Consider the following 23,820-nt stretch of genomic DNA (forward strand, 5'->3'; position numbering starts at 1 on the left):
CCCTGGTCGTTGCACTCCATCAGAGGGCCTTCCTGGCATCCTTGGATATCAAGTACTTACATGTACCCATATGCCATGGGCATCAGGAGGTTTCTGCGATTTGCAGTCGGGGAAGAGCACAACCAGTTTGGCTCTCCATTATCCCTGGATTGTCCAATTGGGATAAGCCAGTTAGGGATTCTGTTCTCTGGTGGCTGAGGACAGTGCCTCTCCACATGGTCCAGAAGGCTACATGGGTGTCCGTTCATGATCCAGTCGGACAACGTCATGGCGGTCTACGTCAACCATTGAGGAACAAGGAGCTCGGCTGCAGCACAGGTGGTCGCTCACATCCTCCAGTGGGCAGAGCAGCGCGTGCCTGCCCTGTCGGCCATTTACGTTCCAGGCGTGGAAAACTGGCAGGCGGACTACCTAAGTCGTCAGATACTGGACCCAGGGGAATGCATCTGGATGTATTCCGGCTCCTAAGGTGGGGCACACCCGATGTGGAAGATGCGGACGCGGCAGGTGTGTTTGCTCCATGGGGGCATTATCGCCTGATTTATGGCTCCCCCCCTCCCCCCAAAACTTCTACCACGTCTGCTGTCTACCACTTCAAAGAGAAGCATTTTACAAGGAGTACAAAAATCCAATTTTTGTCACGCTCAGATCTTTTCAACATGACAGAGATTGAGATCTCTCTCTCTCTCTACATACATATAAATTATATCTATAGACTGACCCATCGGGTACTGCATAAGGGCCCGGAGCCAGTAGGGGGGGCCCCATGAGAAGCTCTGCTTAGTCAACACATGCAGTATAGCATGGGAAACAGCTGTTCCCTGCTAGCCCCAACCCAACGCTGCTCCCTGTCAGCCCCTCCTTCCCTCCTGATGCTTGTATGTAACATACGTAGGCACAATGGCAGCAGTGAGCAAATGGGGGTACCTGTACGTCCCCTTTAAGAGCTTGGGATAGCAGGCATGCATGTCCTCCAGTCTCCCCGCGATCGTGTCACAGAGCCTTAGAATGGGGAACTGCCTATGTAAAGAAGGGACTTCCCCATTCTGGCTTGTGTCATGACATCTGTCATCGAGAGAAGCGATGGCTGTCATGTTACTAGTAGCCCACCTCCCGCAGTTAGAATCACTCCCTAGGACACACTTAACCCCTTCAATGCCCCCTATTGGTTAACCCCTTCACTGCCAGTGTCATTTACACAGTAATCAATGCATTTTATTGCACTGATTGCTGTATAAATGACAATGGTCCCAAAATAGTGTCACGAATGTCCGATGTGTCTGCCATAATGTTGCAGTCCCGATTAGAAAATCGTAGCTCCCCGCCATTACTAATTTTTTGCACGACCGCGCAATTGACAGTTAAAGCAACGCAGTGCTGAATCACAAAAAGTGCTCTGGTCAGGAAGGGGGTGACATCTTCTGAGGTTGAAGCGGTTAAGTAGCTGGCACCAGTAGCCTAGAGATTCAGGGATGATTCTGGAGGATTCCAGTGCTTGGACATATGCCAGGAAACCTTTGTGATCAGACTGAATCTTGATGTTCTGGTATTTACTAGGTTGGGGCCGTCCTCCTATCGGAACACAATAGCTCTGCAAGAAGATTACTGTACTGACACTGTATAGTTAGTACAGCAAGCTCCTCAGTTTTTGTTTTTTTTCTTGTTTATCCCACTGGTTTAACTAAAAAAAAAAAAGGGGATAATGCGTATCAGGCATAATGTAGCCCTGCAATCATTCATACATCATTAAAATATTTTTTATATGCAAGCTTGTAAATGCTTAAATTTGACCTGGTATGAGCCTCTTGCAGTCTCTGTAGAGCAGAATTTGAGAGGGACAAGGAGCTAATCACTTCATATGCTGACAAGCGGAGTCACAAAGATTAGCTCACCACTGTGTCATTTCTTTTTTTCGATGTCCAGTCATAAGCTGGGGCAGGTCCAGGACAACATTGGATCTGAGAAAGTGGGTTAAATGCTGATGGTCAATAGAGTGAGGGCAGCTAGAAGCAGAAAAAAACTACCAGAAGGCAAAGATTTTGGATTGAAGTCGGGAAAAATCAATTTTTTTTGGGCCATTTTTATCTTATGTTTGTTTAGAGCTTGTTTTAAATCACATTCAAACAGAACACCACCTGCTCGCTTTCTTTACAAGATAATGTAGATACAAAGGAACTATTTTACATTAACATAAGAAAAGTAAAACAAAGTTACCAAAAATTGTTTACTGGCAGTAAAGAATTCACTTCACATTTTTATGAGAAAAGTATAAACAGTAGATTATCTGTACAATGAAAGCTTGAACTTTAGGAATGCATTATTTAAAAAAAAAAAAAATAATTCATAGGCAATAGATTATATCTTCACACCTTCCCAGAAAGCAAATCTATCCTAAATAGCATCACAGATATGCATTTTATTCATTAATTCTGCTTTACAATAGATGAAAAAAATAAAAACGTGATCTTTAAAGTTTGTCTCACGTATACTAAAGCTGTACTCCAGCCCGATTGGGGGGAAAAAAAATACATGTAATCATTCAAAAACCAGTAACTGTTTTTAAATACAGGTAGTATACACCTGTATTGAGTCTTTATTTTAGCCTCTTGTAATGCCCTGTATAATACCATGCAGACTGGAGAGGGAGATGCAGCACCCTGACCCAGTCAGGGTTCTATTGTTTGCACACTGCTTTCAGTCTAAAACCTCGTACACACTATCAGATTTTCAGATGACCGGATGTCTGTTTTTTGTGGCATGCTAATCTCATGTCGAACGTGAAGAGGTTACTCACAATACGAAAATTTTGTACAATGTCAGAAGTGATGTAATGTGTTAAATGGTTTTATATGTATTCTTGTTTCTGAGCACGCGTAGTCTTGCTCTTATGATTAATTTTTATACGGAAACCGTACTAATGAAGTGAAAATTGAATGTCGAGTTCACATCCACCAAAAAATGTTATAGTCTGCACAGCCAGCTTTTGTCTGATGAAAAAGCAAAATCGGCTGTTGAAAGCACTGCACTAACGCTCCGGAAATTGGCAGACCGAAGTTGTCCATCCAATTTTCATATTATGTGTACGGGCCTTTACACTGTCAAAATGCTTGTAGGAGGGGTTATAGCTACATAATGTGGACCTATGCCCATATTTTATAGAGAAGGCATTAATCCAGGCTGTATTTACCTTCTCTGTGCTACCCTGGAATCTTGGTACATAAGCTGAAAATCACTAGGCCTGATCTATGCCATGTTGGCGTAGGAGAGGTGTGCAAGTTGAAAGTTACAAGGGAATCTTGGGCAGCTTGGTGACAGATCTGGGAACCCCACATAGATAAATACTATATGTTTAGCATGCCTCCAGTAACATCCTGTCATGCAGCTCAAAATGGGTAATGTTTTGGTAAAAAGTTTGTCTTACCTATGTTCAAATGAAAAGGTGACAATTACAAACACCATTCAGCCATGACATTATGATCAATGACATGTAAAGTGAATAATATTGATTATCTTGTTACAATGGTATCTGAAAGTCAGTGACATATATTTGGCAGCAAGTGAACGTATTTGTTCATGCAGCTGTTGTGTTTGAAGGCAGGAAAAATGGGCAGGTATAAGGATCTGACTTTGACACGGCCCAGATTGTAATGGCTAGACTGGGTCAGAGCATCTCCAAAACTGCAGCACTTGTGGGATGTTCCTGGTCTGTAGTGGTCGCGACAAACCAAAAGTGGTCAAAATAAGGAATCCGGCAAACTAGCACCAAGGTCCTGGGTGGCCAAGGCTCACTGATGCTTGTGGGGAGCGAAGGCTGACCTGTGTAGTCTGATCGAATAGAAGAGCATTTGTACTTAAAAATGCTAAGAAAAAAAAAAGTTAATGCTGGTTCTGATAAAAAGATGTCAGAACACACAGTGCACTGCAGTTTGTTACATATTGGGCTGCATAGATGCAGACTGGTCGGGATGCCCATGCTGACCTGTGTACACAGCAAAAAGGACCTACAATGGGCAGATGAGCATCAGAACTGGACCACAGAGTGATGGAAGAAAATGGCCTGGTCTGATACATGCAAGAAGGGTTTGAGGAACACATCAGTTTAAGGTATTTACTTGGCCTCCAAATTTTTCATGTCTTAAAGTGATACAATTTTTATTTTTTTCCCTCATTTAAAAAACAAAACAAAGCCGTTATACTTACTTGCTCTGTGCAGTGGTTTTGCACAGAGCAGCCCAGATCCCTCTCTTCTTGGGTTCCTCACTGATGCTCCTGGCCCCTCCCTCCCTGCCAAGTGCCCCCACAGAAAACAGCTTGCTATGGGCCATTCAGACACAAAGCTGCAGCTCAGCTCCGCCCCCTCTTTCTCCTCAATGGCTCACTGACTTTGACAGCCAATGAGGAGTAAAGTCCCAGACAGCTGAGACTCTCATGCAACATTGCTGAATCGAGATGGGGCTCAGGTAAGTATAAGGGGGGCTGCTGCACACACAAGGTTTTTTTTTTTTTTTTTTATCTTAATGACTAGACTGCATCGAGATAAAAAAAAAAAACACTTTAAGCCATTTAAATATCTGTGGTATGTGCTGGAAAAACAAGTCTAATCCATGGTGGCCCCACCTCACCACCTACAGGGCTTAAAGGATCTGCTACTGATGGCTTGGTGCCAGATACAATAGCATACCTTTTGTAGTGGAGTCTATGCCTAAATGGGCTGTGGTGGATGATCTTCATGTCATGGTTGAATGGTGTAAAATGTTACTGCCATATGCTTCAAGACCACTAATAAACCAGGCAAAGACAAGTCAGGGCAGCTTTGGTACCAGAATCCCATTACTGGCAGGCTGTTATAATCAGTTGTCAGTCATCACGTTTTTATGTGAACTAATCGTTGAATGGCAATTGGTCATGGTTCTGCACACAATCTACAATTAAGTGTATGGTGATTATTTATAAACAGTCCAGTATTTCACTCCCTACACTTCCAGTTCCTATTATAATTGCACTGAACACAATTACTGTAAATTAGCACATTTTACATTAAGGTAAATCTCATACGTACATTAAAACATCTGCTGGTCCAAAGTAAAGCCAGTTTACAGAACCTCTTGGAATGACAAATATTTCTCTTATAATACAAATACATGAGGCAAAAGCAGCAGCTGATCAACAAATCACTTTGCTTGTTTTTCTTGTTTAAATGAGAACCTGAGAAACAAAAATTTAGATAACATATAAAAGGACAATAAACATTGTATATCAGTCAGATTGGCAATTTTATAAACTGCGTACAGTATACAGAAAAATACCACGTGCCCCTTCCCCCTGCTGAGCTGCCTGATAAATAATTGGTGCTCATCCTCCCTATGTTACACATGTTGTAATCAGGATGTCTCTCCCTCTGTCATACATGTGTGGGGAGAGTAATCATGATTACCCTCCCTCTGTTATACACAAGAGTAGGTGGGAATAATCAGCTTGCACAATGCAATTCATTTTTGGACATTGACTATTCTCCTATATACTTGTGAGTGGATAGTCCTGTCAACAAGAAACTCAGAGTCTACGCAACAGGGATAGCAAAGTTTTTGTGAATTGATGTTACAGTAAAAGCCTTTAATGATATATTTTACACTGTAACATTGGCATTCTAATGTAAAATTTGATTTGTTGAGTTTGGTGCTGCAATCATGGAACACTTCGTTTTGAGTCCAATACCTGTTTATAAGGCTCCAAAATCAACAACATGAGGAAAACAGACTGGATAAATAGCCCTCCAAAAAGTGAGGGCGAGTAGAGCAGGCAGAAGCAGCGGCAGCCAAGATTCTACTGGGGGAGCAGAAGAGGCACCCGGTCAGGGCCGTCTTTAACACATCTCAACAGTACCTGCAGACGTGTGTAGTCTCTGACTCTCATGCACCATGTCTGCAGTCTCTCTGACTGTCTCCTGCAGTATGTCTGCAGTCTCTAACCAACTCCTGTAGTATGGCTGCAGTCTCTGACCGTCTCCTGTAGTAATTATGCAGTCTCTATAACCATATCCTGTAGTCTTTCCAGTCTCTAACTATCTCCTCCTGTAGTTTGTCCGCAGTCTCTAACCATCTCCTGTAGTGTTTCTGCAGGGGGTGGGGGGCAAAAAAATATTATCCCATTGTCCACTTGACATTAAAGCCAACCCTGCACACCATGTATGATCTGTGCATACCCCTGTATAATCTAAATAAAATATGATAATTTACGAGGGCATGTTTAGGGGCAGGGTAAGGGCTGGGTGGGGAAACTGGTGGTGAGTAACTCTTAAGGCCTGGCTAGTAGCTCAGGACTTTATATGTTGAGCCTTAATGTGTAACATAATATTTAGAAGAAGTCCCCCGCAACCCCTCTGAACCTCCCCATGACAGAGGATGGGGAATCCTCTCCCCGCTCTCACTGTTGCATTTCAAAAATACTGCGGCTCTGTCCACATAGCCACGTCATTCATTCCCATAGTTCTGTGAATTAAAGTATTAGTGAAGGCAGAACATTTTTATTACCTAAAGAGGTTCTAAAGGTAGAATGCATGCAATCTATTAAGGTAAGATATCTGAGTGCAGCAGACCCCCACCCCCATACTTACCTGAGCCCCATCTGCAGTGGTGGTGGTCTAACTCTTTCCCCACAGGACAGACTAGCAGCTGCAGAAGCCATTGCCTTCCGCTGCTATCAATCAAATCCTGGGGCGGGCGGGCCTAGGAAGCAAGCCCTGAGGTGCACCCGCATAGAAAGTGGTTTCCTCTGGTAATGCACTGAGCAAAGGAGGAGCCTGGAGCCCAGGCGGAGAAGGAGGTTTAGTGCCTCTCTGTGAAATAGTATTGCACAGAGCAGGTAAGTACAATTATTTAAAAGAAAAACTGAGCCTTTACAAACGTTTAAACTTCACGTCCCGTCTTCTACTGCAGCAGACGGCTCTCAAAGAATTGTGAGGGCGCTCGTGAGAAGACAGCTGTACTTGGTGTCTGCAGAAGTCTAGCTTTGCACTCGTAAGCCAATGCTTGGCAGGCAGCAGTGTAAAAAAAAATTAAATAAATGCACATTTCTTTATCGTACATCACGGGACACAGAACAGCTATAGTAATTACTATGTGGGTTATATGCCACCTATAGGTGAATGGCACACCCAAAGACCAAAAATGCCCCTCTATATAACCCCCCCCCCCATACAGGAAGTACCTCAGTTTTTTCGCCAGTGTCTCAAGGTGATGGTCACAGTGGATTGCAGTTCTTGAAGAAAACAGCCCAGTTGGAGAAATCCTTGGCAGGATCAAGGGGCTATGCAGTCAGATCCATTCAAAAGGGCAAGAAAGGCCAACATGGATGGTACCCGAGCCTTGTGGATGAAGAAACAAGGTTTTATGCCTGTAATGACCCTCTTTGGAGGGCTGCACCCTGGGATAAAGGCCCTTGGATACATGACTAATCCAAAGCGTTGTCCTGGCAGGGTGCTGTACAGGTCCAAGGGTGTGGACCCCTATATGTAGGGGGACCCGGTCCTTGAAGGTCCGTTCAAAGACCTGGCCTGCCGTGATGGGTGAAGATTGGGTCTGGCTGTGTCTTTTTTTTTTTTTTTCCCCAGCAAACCCTGCGGCAGGAATGGTAAGTTTAAAAAAACAAAACAAAAAAAACCTGGGAAATGAACACATTTGGTTCACTTCAAAAGGATTTCTTAGCGAATACCTTGCCTGTTTTTCACCACTAGAGGGTGTATTGTAACATACTTGCTTGTCATGCTTGTTTTCTATGTAGAGCACTCCTTTGGAGTCAGCATTGCCCCTCATCATGGTTTGGAACCACCCGCCTCCTACCCATGGCATGTAGCCCTCCCCCCAGAGATTGGTTTTGACGAGGGGAGCGGGGAGCCCAGCATCACCCCACAATACACAGCCCCCCGAGCTATCCCGATAAGATGGGACTGCCTCGTCCACACGCAGGTCAGCTGCTGCAGGATGCAGGGTGCATGGCTTAGGCGCAGCAGGCGTGCATGTGGGGAGCTAGCGTGCACAGCGCAGGCCATGAAGTTTGTGACTGTGAGTCTGGTGGCTGATGGGACACAGAGTATATTTGGGCATGTAAGCGCTGTATAGGTGTGGATACAGGCATGTAAAGGCACGTCTACGGGCCATTAAGCTGAGCAGTGATAGCGGCTATTTTATCTGCACTATAGCTCAGCAGTGGATGCATATTGTGAGTAACTCTGCATTTTGTGCTTAGGACTAGGTCTTCCCAAAAGAAAGGTGGGGGGAATACAGCAGGGAGGAGCGCAAGAGTGCTGCTGTCAGGGTCTGAGACTCCTAGTCATGCTTCCACAGTACTATCCTCCCCTGAAAGGCCAGGTGCAACTGGCCAGTCTGAGCCATTGAGGCTATCGGGCATAGTGGCTACATCCAACATTTCAGCCTCTGCGTACGTCACTAACGACGATTTGGCTTCAGCATTAACAGGGTTGGAGGGAAAAATAGTCAACATGATCTCCCAGTCTGGGGAAAAAAGCAAAAATCATCATCATCCGTTTTGGAACAAGAATGGGCAGATGACATTGAGGTGCCTTTGGGTGACTGGAAAGAGGAGCAGGCAGATGACTCCCCTTCTGTGGGCTCAATCTCAGAGGAGCCCTTCTCAGCGTCACAATCCCAAAAACTGCTGCTCCAATCCCTTACGGAATTGGTCCATTTCGGGATATAAATTGCCCCCAGCGGAGGTGGCTGATGCCTCCTTTTATTCTTTGGGTTATTTGAGGCCTTACCAGGGCCCACATGCTTTCCCTTTTACATCCACTGCTGGAGCAACTAGTATATGCAGACTGGGATCACCCAGGCATTTTCCCCCTCCTGGAAGATTTTCTCTTCTTTATCCAATAGAGGAAAAATTCACTAAAAAGTGGAGTTTGCCAGCGGTGGATGCTGCTATTTCCTCTGTAAATAGGAGTCTAAGTTGTCCAGTAGACAATGTCCAGGTTTTTAAAGATCCAGCCAACAAGAAGCTGGAATCTTTACTTAAAGCTTCTTTTACTATAGTTGGGTCAGCAGTACAGCCTGCAGTAGCAGCGATATGGGTTTGTCAATCCTTTTAAAAGACCATCTCAAGCAAGGCATTAAGTGTCCCTACTCAAGGGGAAGTAGTCTGCGAGTTAGCGGAGCTGCCAAGGGCCTAATGTTTTCCGGTAGATGCCCTTAAAGATTCTATTCAACAGGACGCTTTGTCCTCTTATCTGTGCATATGCGCAGAATTCTCTGGTTGAAGCATTGGTCAGCTGAGTTGCCGTTCAAAAAGCTACTGGCGAGTTTTCCTTTTCATGGGGAATGGTTGTTCGGCGATGACTTGGATATGTATATCCAAAGAATTTCAGGTGGTAAGAGTGCCCTTTTACTGGTTAAAAGGAGTAAGCATCCTTCATTTAAACCTTCTTCCCCAGCACCAGGTGCTGCAGCCTCCAGGCAGTTTCGACAGCCTCCGTTGTTGGGTTCAAGAGGTAAGCCTCAAGGTCAAGCACAAGGCCAGAAGAAGCCCTGGGGGTATAAACATCAAAGCAGAGTCCTAAGGCCCCCTTATGAAGGGGCACCCCCCCCCCCCTTGCTCGAGTGGGGGGAAGTCGTCTGCAGTTTTCAGGAGCTTGGCGGGAAAAAGATCCAGGACAGATGGGTCATCTGCACAGTATCTCTAGGCTACAAGCTAGATTTCTCTTTCATTCATTAATGGACACTGTTCCTTTAAATCTTGACCATAGGGTTATCACGCCACTTTCAGGAGAGGACTAGGCAGATCATGCAACACATGTAAAAATAGCAGAACTGCATAGCTCCACCCAGGGGAGCAGTCCCTCTAGCTATAACCCCTCAGCCTGCTCCCTGCAGCTCGGTTGACCCATTCTAGATCTCAACGATCTAAATCAATTCCTAACCAAATGCTCTTTTTGCTTGCAGTCAATCTGGTCAGTCACGTCCTGTCTGAGAGGAGGAGACTTTTTAGCATCAATAGACATCAAATATGCATATCTGCATGTGCCAATCTACTGATTTCTGCAATTTTGAGGTGGAACAGCGTCATTTTCCGTTCGTGGCCTTGCTCTTCGGGTTAGCTACCGGGTGTTCACAAAGATTTTGGCCCCCCGGTATTAGCAAGATTGAGGCTCCAGGGTGCTAGATCAGTAATGGCATACCTAGACGACCTGCTGCTTATAGATCTATAGATATGTGGCTAGACTGCAGTGTGTCCAGCACGGTCAGGTATTTGGAGCACCTCGGTTGGATTCTTAACCTAGAGAAGTCAGCCTTATGGCAAGTAAGGAGGCTAGAATACTTGGGTCTGGTCATCTGGACACAGTCCATGAAAACATTTTTTTTTTTACCTCAGACGAAGGTCAGGGCTATAAGAGATCTGGTTTGTGTGGTCAAGGGAAAGAAGGATCCCTCCATTCACCTTTGCATGAGGTTGCTTGGGAAAATGGAGGCTTAGTTCGAAGCTATTCCCTATGCCCAATTTCATTTGAGACTGTTGCAAAACAGTATTCTGTTTGCTTTGAGCAAAAGGGTCCAAGCTTTGAACTACACAATGTATCGGTCCCCAAAAGTACGCCAGAGTCTCAATTGGTGGTTAATAACCAGAAATTTGCAGAAGGGAAAATCCTTCATGCCAGTAGCCTGGAAGGTAGTAACAACGGATGCCAGCCTCCTGGGCTGGGGAACGGTTCTGGAGGAGGCCACTGTCCAGGGGAAGTGGTCAGAGACCAAAAAATCCTTGCCCATCAACAGTCTAGAGATTTGGGCAGTGCATCTGGCTCTAATATCATGGACTTTCAGGTTGCAGGATTGTCCTGTCGGGATACAATCCAACAATGCCACAGCTGTGGCTTACATCAACCACCAAGGGGGTACCAGGAGTCAGGCGGTCCAACGGGAGGTGGACCATATCCTGACATGGCCAGAGCAACATGTGCCTTTTCTGTCGGGGGTGGAGAATTGGCAAGCGGACTTCTGGAGCTGCCAACAAGTTGTCCCTGGGGGAATGGTCCCTGCATCCCAAGGTTTTTTCAGCCATATGCCGAAGGTGGGGCACCCCAGACATAGATCTTTTGGCATCCAGGTTCAACAAGAAGTTGGACAGCTTTGTGTCGAGGACAAGGGATCCGCTTCCATTTGGGGCAGATGCGCTAGTGACCCCTTGGGATCGGTTTTCACAGATTTATGCGCCCTTCCCTCTCAGTTCAGCTCCTACCACAGCTTTTTTGCAGGGTCAAGGAAGAAGGGAGGTTAGTGATAGTGGTAGCCCCGGCGTGGCCCAGAAGAGCTTAGTATGCAGAGATAATATGGTTGGCAGTAGGGAAACCGTGGACTCTCCCATTCCGTCCAGACTTGCTTTTGCAAGGACCGGTGTTCCATCATGCCTTACAATTGCTAAATTTAACAGTTTGGCTATTGAAGCCCAAATTTTAAAGGATCAGGGGCTCTCGTGCTCAGTGGTAACTACCCTGATTAATGCAAGGAAACTGGTTTCTAGGGCCATTTATTATAGGATCTGGAGGTTTCCTGGTGTGAAGCCAAAAGATGGCATCCTCAAAAATATGTTATAAGGAGAATTCTGGCCTTCCTACATTTGGGAGTAGAGATTGAGCTAGCCTTGAGTACCATTAAGGGTCAGATCTCGGCCTTGGCAGTATCTTTTTCAAAGACCGATTGCTTCATATACTTTGATTCGGGCCTTTTATACAAGGGGTAACTCGTGTAACTCCGCCAGTTAGGTGGCCAATGTGCCCATGGGATTTGAATCTAGTTTTATTGGTCTTGCAAAGACAACCCTTTGAGCCTTTGCACCATATTCCCTTGATCCTTTTGACAAGGAAATTGGTTTTCTTGGTTGCAGTAACGTTGGCATGGAGAGGCTTAGAATTGGCAGCTTTTTCCTGTAACAAACCATACTTAATTATTCATAAGGACAAGGTGGTGCTGTGTCCTCACCCAACCCTCTTTGCCCAATTTAGTGTCCAGTTTTCACTTGAACCAAGATGTCTCCCTGCCTCATTTTTCCCAGAACCTCGTTCTGCGGAAGAAAAATTGTTGCATTCTCTCGATCTGGTGAGAGCGGTCAGGATCTATATAAGGGTGACAGCTCAGATAAGGAAGACTGATGCTTTGTTTGTGCTGCCTAATGGGCCCAGAAAAGGGCAGGCAGCGTCAAAATCTACTATTTCCATGGTGGATTCGTCAGGTTATAAGTCAGGCTTATGGCTTGAAAAGAAGGGTTCTACCTTATCAAATAAGAGCGCACTCTACCAGGGGAGTAAGTGCTTCATGGGCAGTGCGACAACAGGCCTCTATGGCTCAGGTTTGCAAGGCTGCGACACGGTCGTCAGTACATGCATTCATTAAATTTTACCAGATGGATGCTGCTTTTGGACACAGTGTATTGCAGGCAGCAGTATAGGTCCTCACGTCTGATGGCGGCCTGCTTTGATATGTGTCTTCCTCCGCTCAAGGGCATTGCTTTGGGACATGCCACATAGTAATTACTATGGCTGCTCTGCGTCCCGGGATGTACGATTTAAAAATAGGATTTTACAGTTAAACGGTATTAAAAAAATTTATTTTATTTTTTTCCCCCTACAAAATCATTTGCATTTAATATTTTTCAACAAAAGGTGAACTTAACGCCTACAGCTTCTTGCACATGTAAAGGTAAATAAAAAGGTACAGTTAAAAAAAATAATTAAAGCCCCCCTCATCCCCCGCACATGAATGCTATCTAAATGGTGAGTGCACCGCACATTTGATGTATTGCTGCAAACATTAGAACAAGAGCAATAATTCTAGCACCAGACCTCCTGTATAACTCTAAAGTGGTAGCCTGTATAGGTTTTTAAAATGTTTCCAATGGATAATTGAATGTACCATAGTCTGTCACAATTTTACAGATGTGTAACTTTAAAGTGTTGGGTATCTATTTACTTGACATAACACAATCTTTTACATTTTTACCAGCATTATATTGTGTTTGTATTCACTAAAATTCATTAAAGTGTATATTTTCCTAAAAATTTGTGTTTGATAACCTGCTGTGTAAATATTGTGTGACACAAAAAAAATTGTAACATCCACTATTTTATTCTCCAGGGACTTTGCTTTCAGGTGTGTGTGTGTGTGTGTGTGTGTGTATATGTATGTGTATATATATATATATATATATATATATATATATATATATATATATATATATATATATATATATATATATATATATATAATTAATTATAAAATATTGGAGGTGCTAAGCAATTTTCAGGCAAAAATATGCAGGTTTTTACAGGTATGTGAGAAATGGCCGAGTTTTTAAGTGGTTAATAGGCAAGTGGCATATGCCATGTAATTATGAGTTTCTTAAAGTTATCTATAACATCAATTATACTTACAAACTTTTCACTGATGATTTCTCTCTCTTGCCTTCATTTGATCTTGGAGAGGTGGTAATTATGGATTCGTCCTCCAGCATAATGATATGGTCCTCAGTGGGAGGAATGATACCACTGAGATTAAAACAAATATATATATATAATTCAATCTTTCCATCCTTCCTTATTTGTGCAAAAGAAATGTTATTCCAATGACAGGACAGTGAAAAAAGATTACCTTTTATAACACTGCAACTCATCTTGAGCAACCAAGAGCTGAACCTTCAACTTGTTGCGTTCTTGCAACACTTCTCTAAGCTCTTGCAGGGTAAACCGTGGCCGGTTTGGGTCTGTCAGATCAATGATCATTTTGTCTGGCCCAGGATCTGTCTGTGAACATCAAATATGTAATTAAAGGAAATAATGTCTAATTTTACAATAACTATTTCTTACTATATCTCCCCTATAATTATTTATTTCTAGTACTGTTAAGAACCAAATAGATTTTAATACACATCCTATCCACTTACCAACTCCCACTTGTGAATTCCAGGCAATTGTGAATGTACTGTAGATTAGGGGATATAGAAAAGACCTGTTCTAATTAACTGCCCTCTTCTCCATCATAATTTTTGTTTATTAATTTGTTTTAGTGATTTGCATGAGAACAGGGCAATTGTTACAAAAAAGACATAAATTACATTCATTTCAGCCCCACTTTTTTCCATTCCTATGCATGAAAGGAATTTGGATATTGGGGTCAACTTAATTTGTTTAAAATAAATTACTTTCTTTTAGAGGTGAACTATGTCTTTGCAAGGCAGCATTTACGTCCCCAAACTTGCTCCCAGCATCGAAAATTTTATTAGAAACATGCATCCTTAAAATGTCTGTTATGCAGCTTCGTCTCAGTCAGCTTGCCCTGTCCAGTGCAACTTTCTCTCTCTCAAGTTAGTGTTTCAGTAAAATAACCAGGATGCAGAGTTTGCAGATGAGGAAACTCTACAAAAGATAATGGTGCTCCCATTACCATTTTGCTCTGTGCTACAATATCACACATTTTCCTCTACATATTTTCTTTGTTTGCAAACTGTGTATGCCAGAACCTAAAAAAACGCTGTTTGCAGATAACACACATATGATCAGGGTCTGTTAAAGTGATTGTAAAGTCTAGTATTCGCTCTAAAATAATAAACATGTTAGATTTACCTACTCTGTGAAATGTTATTGCACAGAGCTGCCCCTAACCTCCTCTTCTAGGGTCCCCTGCTGGTAATCTTGGCTCCTCCTCTGCTCTGTCTGCCCCAAGAGCGAGCCACCTGCTATAGGGGTAGACCTCCTGAGCCAGAATGTGTGTGTCCACAGACAGACAGTGTTACTCAGCCCTGCCCTATGACCTCTGTTCACTGGATTTGACTGATAACATTTTCTCCTGCTGCTATCAGCAAAGCCTGTGAGACCAGGAAGAATGAGAAAGGAGACCTGTAGCTGGGCACAATGCTGAATAGATACAGGAGTCTGGTAAATGTTATGATGGGGGGGGCACAGTGGAAGTTTTTTTTTATTTTTTTTATACCTACTGCAGAGAATGACATAAGGTTAAAAAAATAAAATAAAACGTAAGCCCCAATGTAAGGAGAAGTTTCACTTGTCTGTTAATGAATGCAATCAATAATAACTACTACTTGTGTAGTAAATTATAAACATCACAAATATAAATAAATGTGAAAAATAAACACACATATAATTCACACTGTGAACCACATAACTAATAATAATCGTAAGATGTCAGTCAAACCCACGGGGGGGTGACAATGGTACCCAATACAGTGCAAAACAATCATGACAATATAAGTGCAAAGGAAATCTTCTTTTTATAACATAATCTCAAAGTGCCTCCACCTTAATTTAGACAGATACTCGCCATAATATCATGTCTCTCTCATGTCTAAATAGCTTCTTATTTTCCACAGCAACCACTGTAATAAAACCGAAAAGAAGAAACTATATAGTGTGATAACTTCAAAAGTAGTATATTAGGAAGGGATGCACTCACAATGAGAAGCACATAATCGGCATTAACACTTCGCTGCTTCCGGGCAGAGAACCTGAAGACTGGCCGCACTATAGGTGGCTCTCCCACTCGCCAGACAGAGCAACTCAACAAACAGATTATTTTATAAAAAAAAGATTTTATTTGGACTTACTGTATATTGTCATGATGGTGTTGTACCTCATTGGGGGTTATTGTCATTTTGGGCTTGACTGACATTTTATGATTTAATAATTATGTGGTTTATAGGGTGAATTATGTGTTTATTTTTCACATTTAATTATATTTGTGATGTTTGTTATTTACTACACAGTGCTGCATTAGGAGTTAGTGATTACTGAATTAATTGTTGGGATTAGGATATTTATACTTGTGGGGTTTGATTTTATATCAAAATAACTAAATAACGTTATAATGTTTTAATTCACTGAGTAATGATTAACTAAAGATTAATCAGTTAATGCAAAAGTGAAAATTGAGCCAAGTGACTTTTTATCTGACATGGTGGCAACCATAATCTGCTTAATGATATTGAAAGCTAAACAGTTTTATTTTGTGCATTAAAATGCCCCATATGTGTAGTAAAAAAAATATAATTGTGTCAACTGGCTCTCAGCTTAAACACAGGTGCGTGATAATTACATTAGGGTCTTGTTCACACTAGTCTGTTGTATTCATACATTATCAATGCATGGAAACAACACGGAAGTTCAAAAATCATTCATTTTAATTAAGCTAATTCACCACCCCGTAGTGTGACAGTTGTAACATCTAACATTATGAAATGGGTCACTGAATGAAAGCCACATAATAACAGGGATTGACTGTTCTGTTTTTTCCTTTTGAAGCCATTCTAGGTCTTAAAGTATGAGAGATCTGACTGTTCCTTTTCTCTGGCCACAACAAAACTACACAATTACCTGTCCAGGCTGTGAGCTTTCTCGTAGTAGCCTTTCAACCTCAGCTTTTAGGTTATCGCGTTCCATTTTGAGCTCCTCTGCAGTAAGACTTGACTGGTTCACCAAAGTTTCCAGGACCTCCAAAACTCGAACAATCTTAAACTGAAGGCCAGCTACAATGTCTGATACCCCACGAGCCTCTTTGTTGATCTTCAGAAGATCTTGGCCTATTACGTGGGAGATATCATACACATCTTCCACTGTCATTTGAAATGGGTCCTTATCAAATGCCGATTCAGGCATTATATCCTCTGGTTCTGTTTCCATTATCTTCAGGCTGTACACAATCACTGTGGAATACAAAAGTAAAAAGTCACCAGGACGGATTAAGGAGGTGTTCAGTATGGTCATTTGCATGTCTGAACAGATGGATTCTGGCTTGAGGCCACCTATTGTGTATCCTATGCTCTGGGCCAAAATTACAAACTGGCACCTACTTTTTTTCACAATACTTTTTGTTTGCGTACACAAAGTCTGCTCAACATGTCCTAGTTTACATTAATAAGGTGGCTCTTGCTCTGCCATATAGGTGGCCAAGACACAACAAGCCTTTTGTTTAATGTGTGTGCATACGGGATTTAACAAAGGAAATTCTGAATGTTCTGAAAGAAGAGCCTTTTATCTACAAATGTTTATCTGTTATGATCTGGGTAGGGATCCAATTAATTATTTATACCAGGTTAGCAATTCTATTATGGTACCACATCTGCAATTTATCCAAATTAAAGAGCCTACAAGAAGAAATTGGAGTTAAAAGGTACCATTGCAGAGAGTTAAGTATAATAAAAGATTTCTATAAATCTTAATTGAGAAGTAGGGCTAAAGCACAGTGACACCCCAATATTTTCTCACTTTGGACTGATGAACTGCTTTTCCCCCATTAGCGGCCGAGAAAGGGTTAAAACCGCCCGCAATGTGTCGCAATAGCAGCGTTTTGCCAGCGCTATAGCCGCGCTGCCCCACTGATTTCAATGGAGAGCAACGGTGGCGGAGCAGTAAACACACAGCTCCTTTACCCCTCCAAAGAAGCTGCTGGCAGGACTTTTCCTGGCGTCCTGCCAGCGCACCGTTCCGGTGTGAAAGCCCTCAAACTTTCACACTGGAGACAATGGAGCAACTGTTTGAGGGCAGATTTCAGGCGCTATTTTTAACGCTATAGCGCCTGCAAAACGCCCTCGGTGTGAAAGGGGGTCTAAACCTTCTCCTGAAACTTGTTTCTTACAGTTAAAATCAGATTTTTTTTTTTGCTAGAAAATTACTTGGAACCCTCAAACAAAAAAAAAAAAAAAATATATATATATATATATATATATATATATATATATAAGCAGAGACCCTAGGGAATAAAATGGCTATTGTTGCAATATTTTATGTCACACTGTATTTGCACCAGTGGTCTTTCAAATGCAATTTTTGGGGGAAAAATACACTTCAATGAATAAAAGAAAATAAAAAACGAAACAGTAAAGTTAGCCCAATTATTTTGTTTAATGTGAAAGATGATGTTACTCTGTGAGAGTCGTGATCGATCTTCTAAGTAAAAAAAATAGCGATTCTCATTTTAGACAGAATTGTGCAGCTCTAATATATATATATATATATATGTATATATATATATATATATATATATATAAAATAAAAGACTGCTATTTTACCTTTGTGTGATATTTCGGTGGCGCATACAAAGTCTTGTTTCCTGTCCCTGCCCTTGGGGAGTGGTAGGATGTAGTTTTTTTTTTTTTGTATCGTCTGTATACTGAGGGATTGTGAAATCTATCTAAATATATATATATACACGGATAATCTCTAAATAATTTACAAAATTCATCAAAACTGGTGAAACTCTAGATAGCAACCAATCAGCTTCTATCTTCAGCTTGTTCCGTTAAGCTTTGACAATGTAAGAGGGAAGCTGATTGGTTGCCATGTACCGTTGCTCCAGTAGTAGCTTCCCCTCGGTGTCCTCGCCTCATACAGGTGACTCACACACAGAAGGTAATTGGGCTCATCTCTGTGGAAGTCTATGTGGCCGAGGCTCGCTGTATAGAAACTTTCTGAGAACACTGAAAACTTCTCACCAGATAACGTCACGGCAACGGACGGCCCTTCTGCACTCAGTCGTCCCCAGTTTTGTCACTTCCTCACGTCACTCTGGAGTTTTTCTGCAGTTCACTCAGAGCCTGTAACCATGGAGACGGCATTCCTTCCACCCCTCCTTCCACCTGGACCTGCCCACTTACACACAGCCAATTAACATCGGCGGCGCTCTCCTAACATCATGCAATTCAAGCCTCGCTTTGAAGCTATCCAATAAGAGGTCCCGTGACCAGCGAAGGCAAATTTGGATTGGCGGGCGTCAGAACAACAGCGACTTGCTGAGTAGAAGGTTCGGGGCTCACTCTATTTCACGGATCGCTGTGCGCACCGGAAGCTTGCTGCTAGCTGTAAGTCAATAACAGGCTGTGGATCACGTTTAGTGTAAATCGTGGCAGTGAAGAGAGTTGTATATGAGAAATCTAATTGCATTGTTTTCCCTGTTATTTATGGAAGGTCATTGTTTGTTATTACACTGCAGCCAATCTGAAAAGTGATCTGATGATTTGTGGGGTCAGCACCAGCTATGAGGGCAATTTATTGTGACTGGAGTGGCTGTGCACAGTAACCAATCAGCTTAGTAATTGTAAAGCCTAAACATTTTCTGCCTACCTTAATGTATTTCTTGCATTAAGATAAAAAAATGTTTAGGTGTCAGGATCCTCCTCCCCCAACCCCCACCTACTAACTGAGACCTCATTCGATCCAGCGATCCACAGATCGTTTCTCCCCTCCCTTTCGGCTCTTGCTGGAGCACTGGGAGCCATTGGCTCCCAGTGCTGTCAATCAATACCAGTAACAATGGAGCGGGGCCAAGTCCTGCTTTCTGTGTCCATGGATGCAGCAGCAGGGTTTGGGAGCGAGCATGCACACGTGCCCCCATGGGAAGTGGCTTCCCATAGGGGCACTCAACAGAGAGGAGGGGCCAGGAATGCTGGTTAGGGACCTGAAAAGAGGAGGTTCCTGCCCACGCTGTGTGATTCCTTTGCACAGAGTAGATAAGCATAGACATGTTTCTCATTTAAAAAAAAATAAAATAAAAATCACCTTTTAAGCTGGATTCACATCTTTGCATGTCCTCATTCACCCTTTCAGATCTGATTTCAGTTCGTTTTTGTCCGAAATTTTGGACCAAAAGACCCACAGGGCTCCTGTGCAAATTCACACCGGAGCCGCTACGGAGATATGCGAACCGTCTCCATAGAGAGCTGGTCAAAATCTTCTGCTATAGCGAATTGGATGTGTGGAACCCACATCCAAGTCACAATAGTGTGAACCCAGCCTTACAAACCCCTTAACAGCATTCGGTGAAGCTAGAAGCTGAGTGGTTACCATGCACAGCTGCTCCAGTTTGACAAATTCCCTTCAATGTATTTTTGCTATCTATATAAAAATGTAAGGTATACTGAGCTTGGTCACCTCAGATTATCAATGTTGTATTGGTCACATACCACACTGCTCATTTTTATCTTAATGCATAGAATGCATTAAGATAAAATAAAAAAAACTTCTGCCTTTACAACCCCTTTAAGGCCTGATGTGCAGGTTGCAGTTTGTATATTGCAGGTGCATTTTGCATTTTTTCAATACATGTCTTTAATCCATTGATGTTTATGGAACCAAAAACCAGAAAAAAAACTTGTCCCTTTCCATAAAATGCACAGATGTGAATTACATCCATTTGAAACCATGTTAAATGGACTGTATTGTGTTTCTTCAAAAATAAAAATGCATAGGTGTGAACCAGGCCTAAATGGGGACATTTAGGTGCAATCCAGTGCATTTTTTTTTTAATGCATTTTACTGCAATCGAGTACAGTTCAGTGTAGAAAAATGCATCAAGATCTACTTCTTCTTGTTTTTCTTTTCCTGGAACTGACCACACTGGTGTGAACAATACCACTGGAAACTCCTATAATCTACTATCTATGCTTTTCTGATGCAGAAAAAAAGCACTGAACTACATGTGGTGTGAACCATATTAAAGTGTAACTAAAGGGGGAAAAAAAACTATTATTATTTTATATTGTATTTTGTGAGTGGAGATTTTTTTTTTTTTTTTTTTTATTACTGTCTGCATCCTCATTAGGGGGGTTCACTAAATGTCCTGTTTAGCATTAAAACTGAAAGTAAAAAATCCCAAATTTTGGGTTGTCCCGATAATAGGGGAGATCGTCTAATGGTGACACTAGTTTTGGTGACTAGTTTCAGTGTCTTTCTGTTATGACCGTACCTTGTTGCTAATCAGAAATGCACAACGTTGAAGTTCGTACCTCTGGTTTCATATTGGTTATGATTGTACCTTGTCAAGCATTAGCAATACACAGCTCTGAAGTTTGTGTCCTGTTGTCCTTATATTGGTTAGATGGCTTATCTTGCTACACTTCAGAAATACACAACATTGGAGGCTATTTTTTATTTATTTTTTGTCTTTTTTTATTTTTTTCTGTTTACATTTTGGCTGCGCATCAGAATGTGCAACACTGAATTCTGTGTCCTTTTCTTAAAAAAATAAATATATAAAAAAATTTTTTTTTTTTTTTCATATATCCATAGCTTGTTTCACTTTGAAATACACGACTTTGAAGTTCATGTCGTCTTTTTTGTGTTGGTCGAACTAGCTGCACTTCAGAAGTACACAGCATTGTAGTTTATACTTGTGTCCTTTTAGGTCTACATCTAATTTCTGCTGCTGTGTGTCAAACGCACAATCTATTATCTTTTATATTTGAGATCTTAGTTATACATCTCTTTTTAGGGTCTGAAATAAAAGTGAAGTATGGGATTTTTATTTATTTTTAATCCCATATTCATACAGATGCAGCATCTGACTGCATCTGTCCCCTGCCGCCTCTTCACTGAGAACTGAGCCACCGAACACTGCTATTGGCTCGATTCTATAGCGTCCCAGAGCAGAGAGCTGCTGCTTGTCAGTCAGCAGCACTGCTCATTGGAGCGCTGAGCTGTGGAGGGGCAGGGATCGGCTGTATCATCGGCTCACTGAGACTGCCATCGGTCAAGGCAGCTGGCGGATCCAGTCTTCCGAAGTCGGGATGCCGCGGTGCCTGGACTGATCTTAATGACATCAGCAGAGAGCGGACTTCAGACCGCTCTCTGCTGAAAACGGGGTCACAGGAGTGGAGGTGTGGCAGTGACACCATGTGAGAGGAGAGGAATGTGTCATCTAATTGCATTCATTCATTCGGCTGGGCTTCTTCTATGGATCAAAAGGAATTGCCCAGCCGAATGAGCCCAATTTAGAATTCTCCTTTAATTTCCTGTGTACATGGCGGGACCTGGAGTTATGCCTGCAGAAACTCCGATGTCAAATTAATTCCCTACATTGAGGCATTCCCAGTAGGGTTGTATGACACTGGAAGGCTGGAAGATCACTTTAAAAAAAAAAATAATTATTTATTTTTTTAAGAACTTTTGTTCATAGGGATATTACCTGAAGATGCAGTATCAGAACTTATCTGATCCGTATACAGAGAAAATTGAGTACTGTACTGTATACCTAACTCAAGTAGGTTTTACAGTTTGCTATGTATTCTTCTTAATCACTCTTTTAGCAGAACTGGTCGTAGCAAACCAATGTGAGTGTTCTACTCCTGCCCAGCTTTCTGAGCCCAGGGAATAACCTTCCCTTTATTGTATTACGCTTAAGTGGGCTCTCCTTTACCCATCACTATGAAAAAGGAAAATAATAAAGGGGACCTGCAAGGTTGGTCTGTCAAGGAGTCCTTTTTTTAAAATCATTCTCCCGAACAGAGTAATGTTTAAGCCAGATCCTCTTTGGTAATCAAAGTAGTATCCGGCAGGCCTACTTCCCACCCCGTAAGGATGGCGGAAAGAGTGTGTACAATAGGTGGTACGTACCTAAGTGATTGAAGACCCATTGTGAATCGGTTGGGAGAATTACTTTACAATAACTGAGGGACAAGGGTACAGATGGGGGGCCTTTTTAACAGCTGTCAACCAATTGTGTTTCCTGTAGGGAGGAGCCTCTCATCTCCTGTGTTGCTGTCCTGGAAGGTTTGTAGAAACAGTTACTGGTAAGTTTAACAGTTGTTTTTTTGTGCCTTAATGTTGTTGTCTGTGTCTCATAGTTTTCCTTCTTCCTGTAGAAAATGAATGATTGGACTCCCATTGCAAAAGAATATGACCCTCTTAAGGCTGGCAGTATTGATGGTACAGATGAGGAGCCACATGATCGCGCTATCCTTAGGGCCATGTTGGCCCGTTATGTGCCCAATAAAGGTGTTGTTGGAGACCCCCAGTTAACGTTATTTGTGGCTAGATTAAGCCAAGAAACAACAGAGGAGAAGCTAAAAGAATTTTTTTCTCGTTATGGAGATATACAGAGGATCCGATTGGTTAGAGACATTATTACTGGGTTTTCAAAAGGCTATGCTTTTATTGAATATAAACAAGAGAATGCCATAAAAAAAGCATACAGAGATGGCAAAAAACTAGTAATTGATCAGCATGAAATATTTGTGGATTATGAACTGGAAAGGATGCTGAAAGGATGGATTCCACGTCGACTAGGTGGAGGGTTTGGTGGTAAAAAAGAATCTGGACAATTGAGATTTGGAGGACGTGACAGACCATTCAGGAAACCAATTAATTTGCCAGTTTACCCAATTAATGCTCGCGCTGAAGGACATCTTGATAAAAGGCACAGATCTCGGTCTAGAGAAAGACCTCAAGAGTGGAGAGAGAAGAAAACTGATTTTTTTCAGGACAGAGGAATCGAAGGTAGACGGCATGATAGATCACATAATCGTCATAAGCAGACTGAAGAGAGACATTACAAAGCTGAGCGGAGCAGAGAACAGGAAAGAGGTGAAAAACCCAAACGAAGAAAGGATAACAAAAGGGACAGAAGTAGAGAAAGAGATTTCAATAAATAGTGGCCACTGGCCAGAGACTGTTGCACTAGATGTCATGTATACATAACTTCTACTGTATTGGAAACGATCATTCCATATTACCAGTGCCACCCAAATGAGCATTAAAAAATCTATTCAGATATGTCAAGTCCTGTGTGTTTTTTTTTTTTTTTTTTTTTGTTTTTTTTTTATATAACATAATTTGCACATTCCATACTGCTTGCTACTACTACCTTGTAAACAAGAGCTGCAAAATGTATATATTTTATTATGGGCACAGGCAGTCCCAGAGTTACAAACGTACGACCTATACATAGAAATGGAGGGAGACAGCAGGAAGTGAGAGGAAAGCTACCCCTAGGAGTGAATTTCCCTTCCTGTAAGTCTCCTTTCACACTGGCTTGTCCA

The 23,820-nt window shown here is 42.2% G+C and overlaps 2 protein-coding genes across 3 annotated transcripts; one reads left to right on the plus strand and one right to left on the minus strand.

Moving 5' to 3' along the window:
- Window positions 1-2,210: 2,210 nt before the first annotated feature.
- On the minus strand, window positions 2,211-18,668 carry RILPL2 (Rab interacting lysosomal protein like 2). Its single transcript, XM_077461925.1, has 5 exons — window positions 18,502-18,668; window positions 16,385-16,713; window positions 13,650-13,801; window positions 13,433-13,546; window positions 2,211-5,205 (listed from the first exon to the last, which is right to left on the minus strand). Exons 2-5 carry the CDS (start codon window positions 16,688-16,690, stop codon window positions 5,172-5,174), a joined length of 606 nt encoding a protein of 201 aa, XP_077318051.1. The 5' UTR covers window positions 16,691-16,713; window positions 18,502-18,668; the 3' UTR covers window positions 2,211-5,171.
- An 84-nt stretch (window positions 18,669-18,752) lies between these two features.
- Window positions 18,753-23,554, plus strand: SNRNP35 (small nuclear ribonucleoprotein U11/U12 subunit 35). Of its 2 annotated transcripts, none has more exons than XM_077461922.1 (3): window positions 18,753-18,867; window positions 22,515-22,572; window positions 22,645-23,554. In XM_077461922.1, exon 3 carries the CDS (start codon window positions 22,648-22,650, stop codon window positions 23,431-23,433), a length of 786 nt encoding a protein of 261 aa, XP_077318048.1. In that variant the 5' UTR covers window positions 18,753-18,867; window positions 22,515-22,572; window positions 22,645-22,647; the 3' UTR covers window positions 23,434-23,554. The 2 variants fall into 2 exon arrangements, with proteins under 2 accessions (XP_077318048.1, XP_077318050.1); XM_077461924.1 differs by having other exon boundaries at window positions 22,515-22,552.
- The last annotated feature ends 266 nt before the right edge of the window (window positions 23,555-23,820 follow it).

Source organism: Lithobates pipiens, unplaced genomic scaffold (genome assembly GCF_037356315.1).
Source record: "Lithobates pipiens isolate NorthernLeopardFrog02 unplaced genomic scaffold, aLitPip1_a1.2 Scaffold_3, whole genome shotgun sequence".
Lineage (NCBI taxonomy): Eukaryota > Metazoa > Chordata > Amphibia > Anura > Ranidae > Lithobates > Lithobates pipiens.

Bases quoted from the DNA above. Each gene is read 5' to 3' on its own strand.
- SNRNP35 (XM_077461922.1), top strand. From the start codon at position 22,648: ATGAATGATTGGACTCCCATTGCAAAAGAATATGACCCTCTTAAGGCT.
- RILPL2 (XM_077461925.1), bottom strand. From the start codon at position 16,690: ATGGAAACAGAACCAGAGGATATAATGCCTGAATCGGCATTTGATAAG. The intron at 13,547-13,649 runs GTAATCTTTTTT...TTTTAATCTCAG, and splicing joins GAGTTGCAGTGTTATAAAAG to TGGTATCATTCCTCCCACTG. The intron at 5,206-13,432 runs GTAAGTATAATT...TTTGTTTCTCAG, and splicing joins AAATCATCAGTGAAAAGTTT to GTTCTCATTTAAACAAGAAA.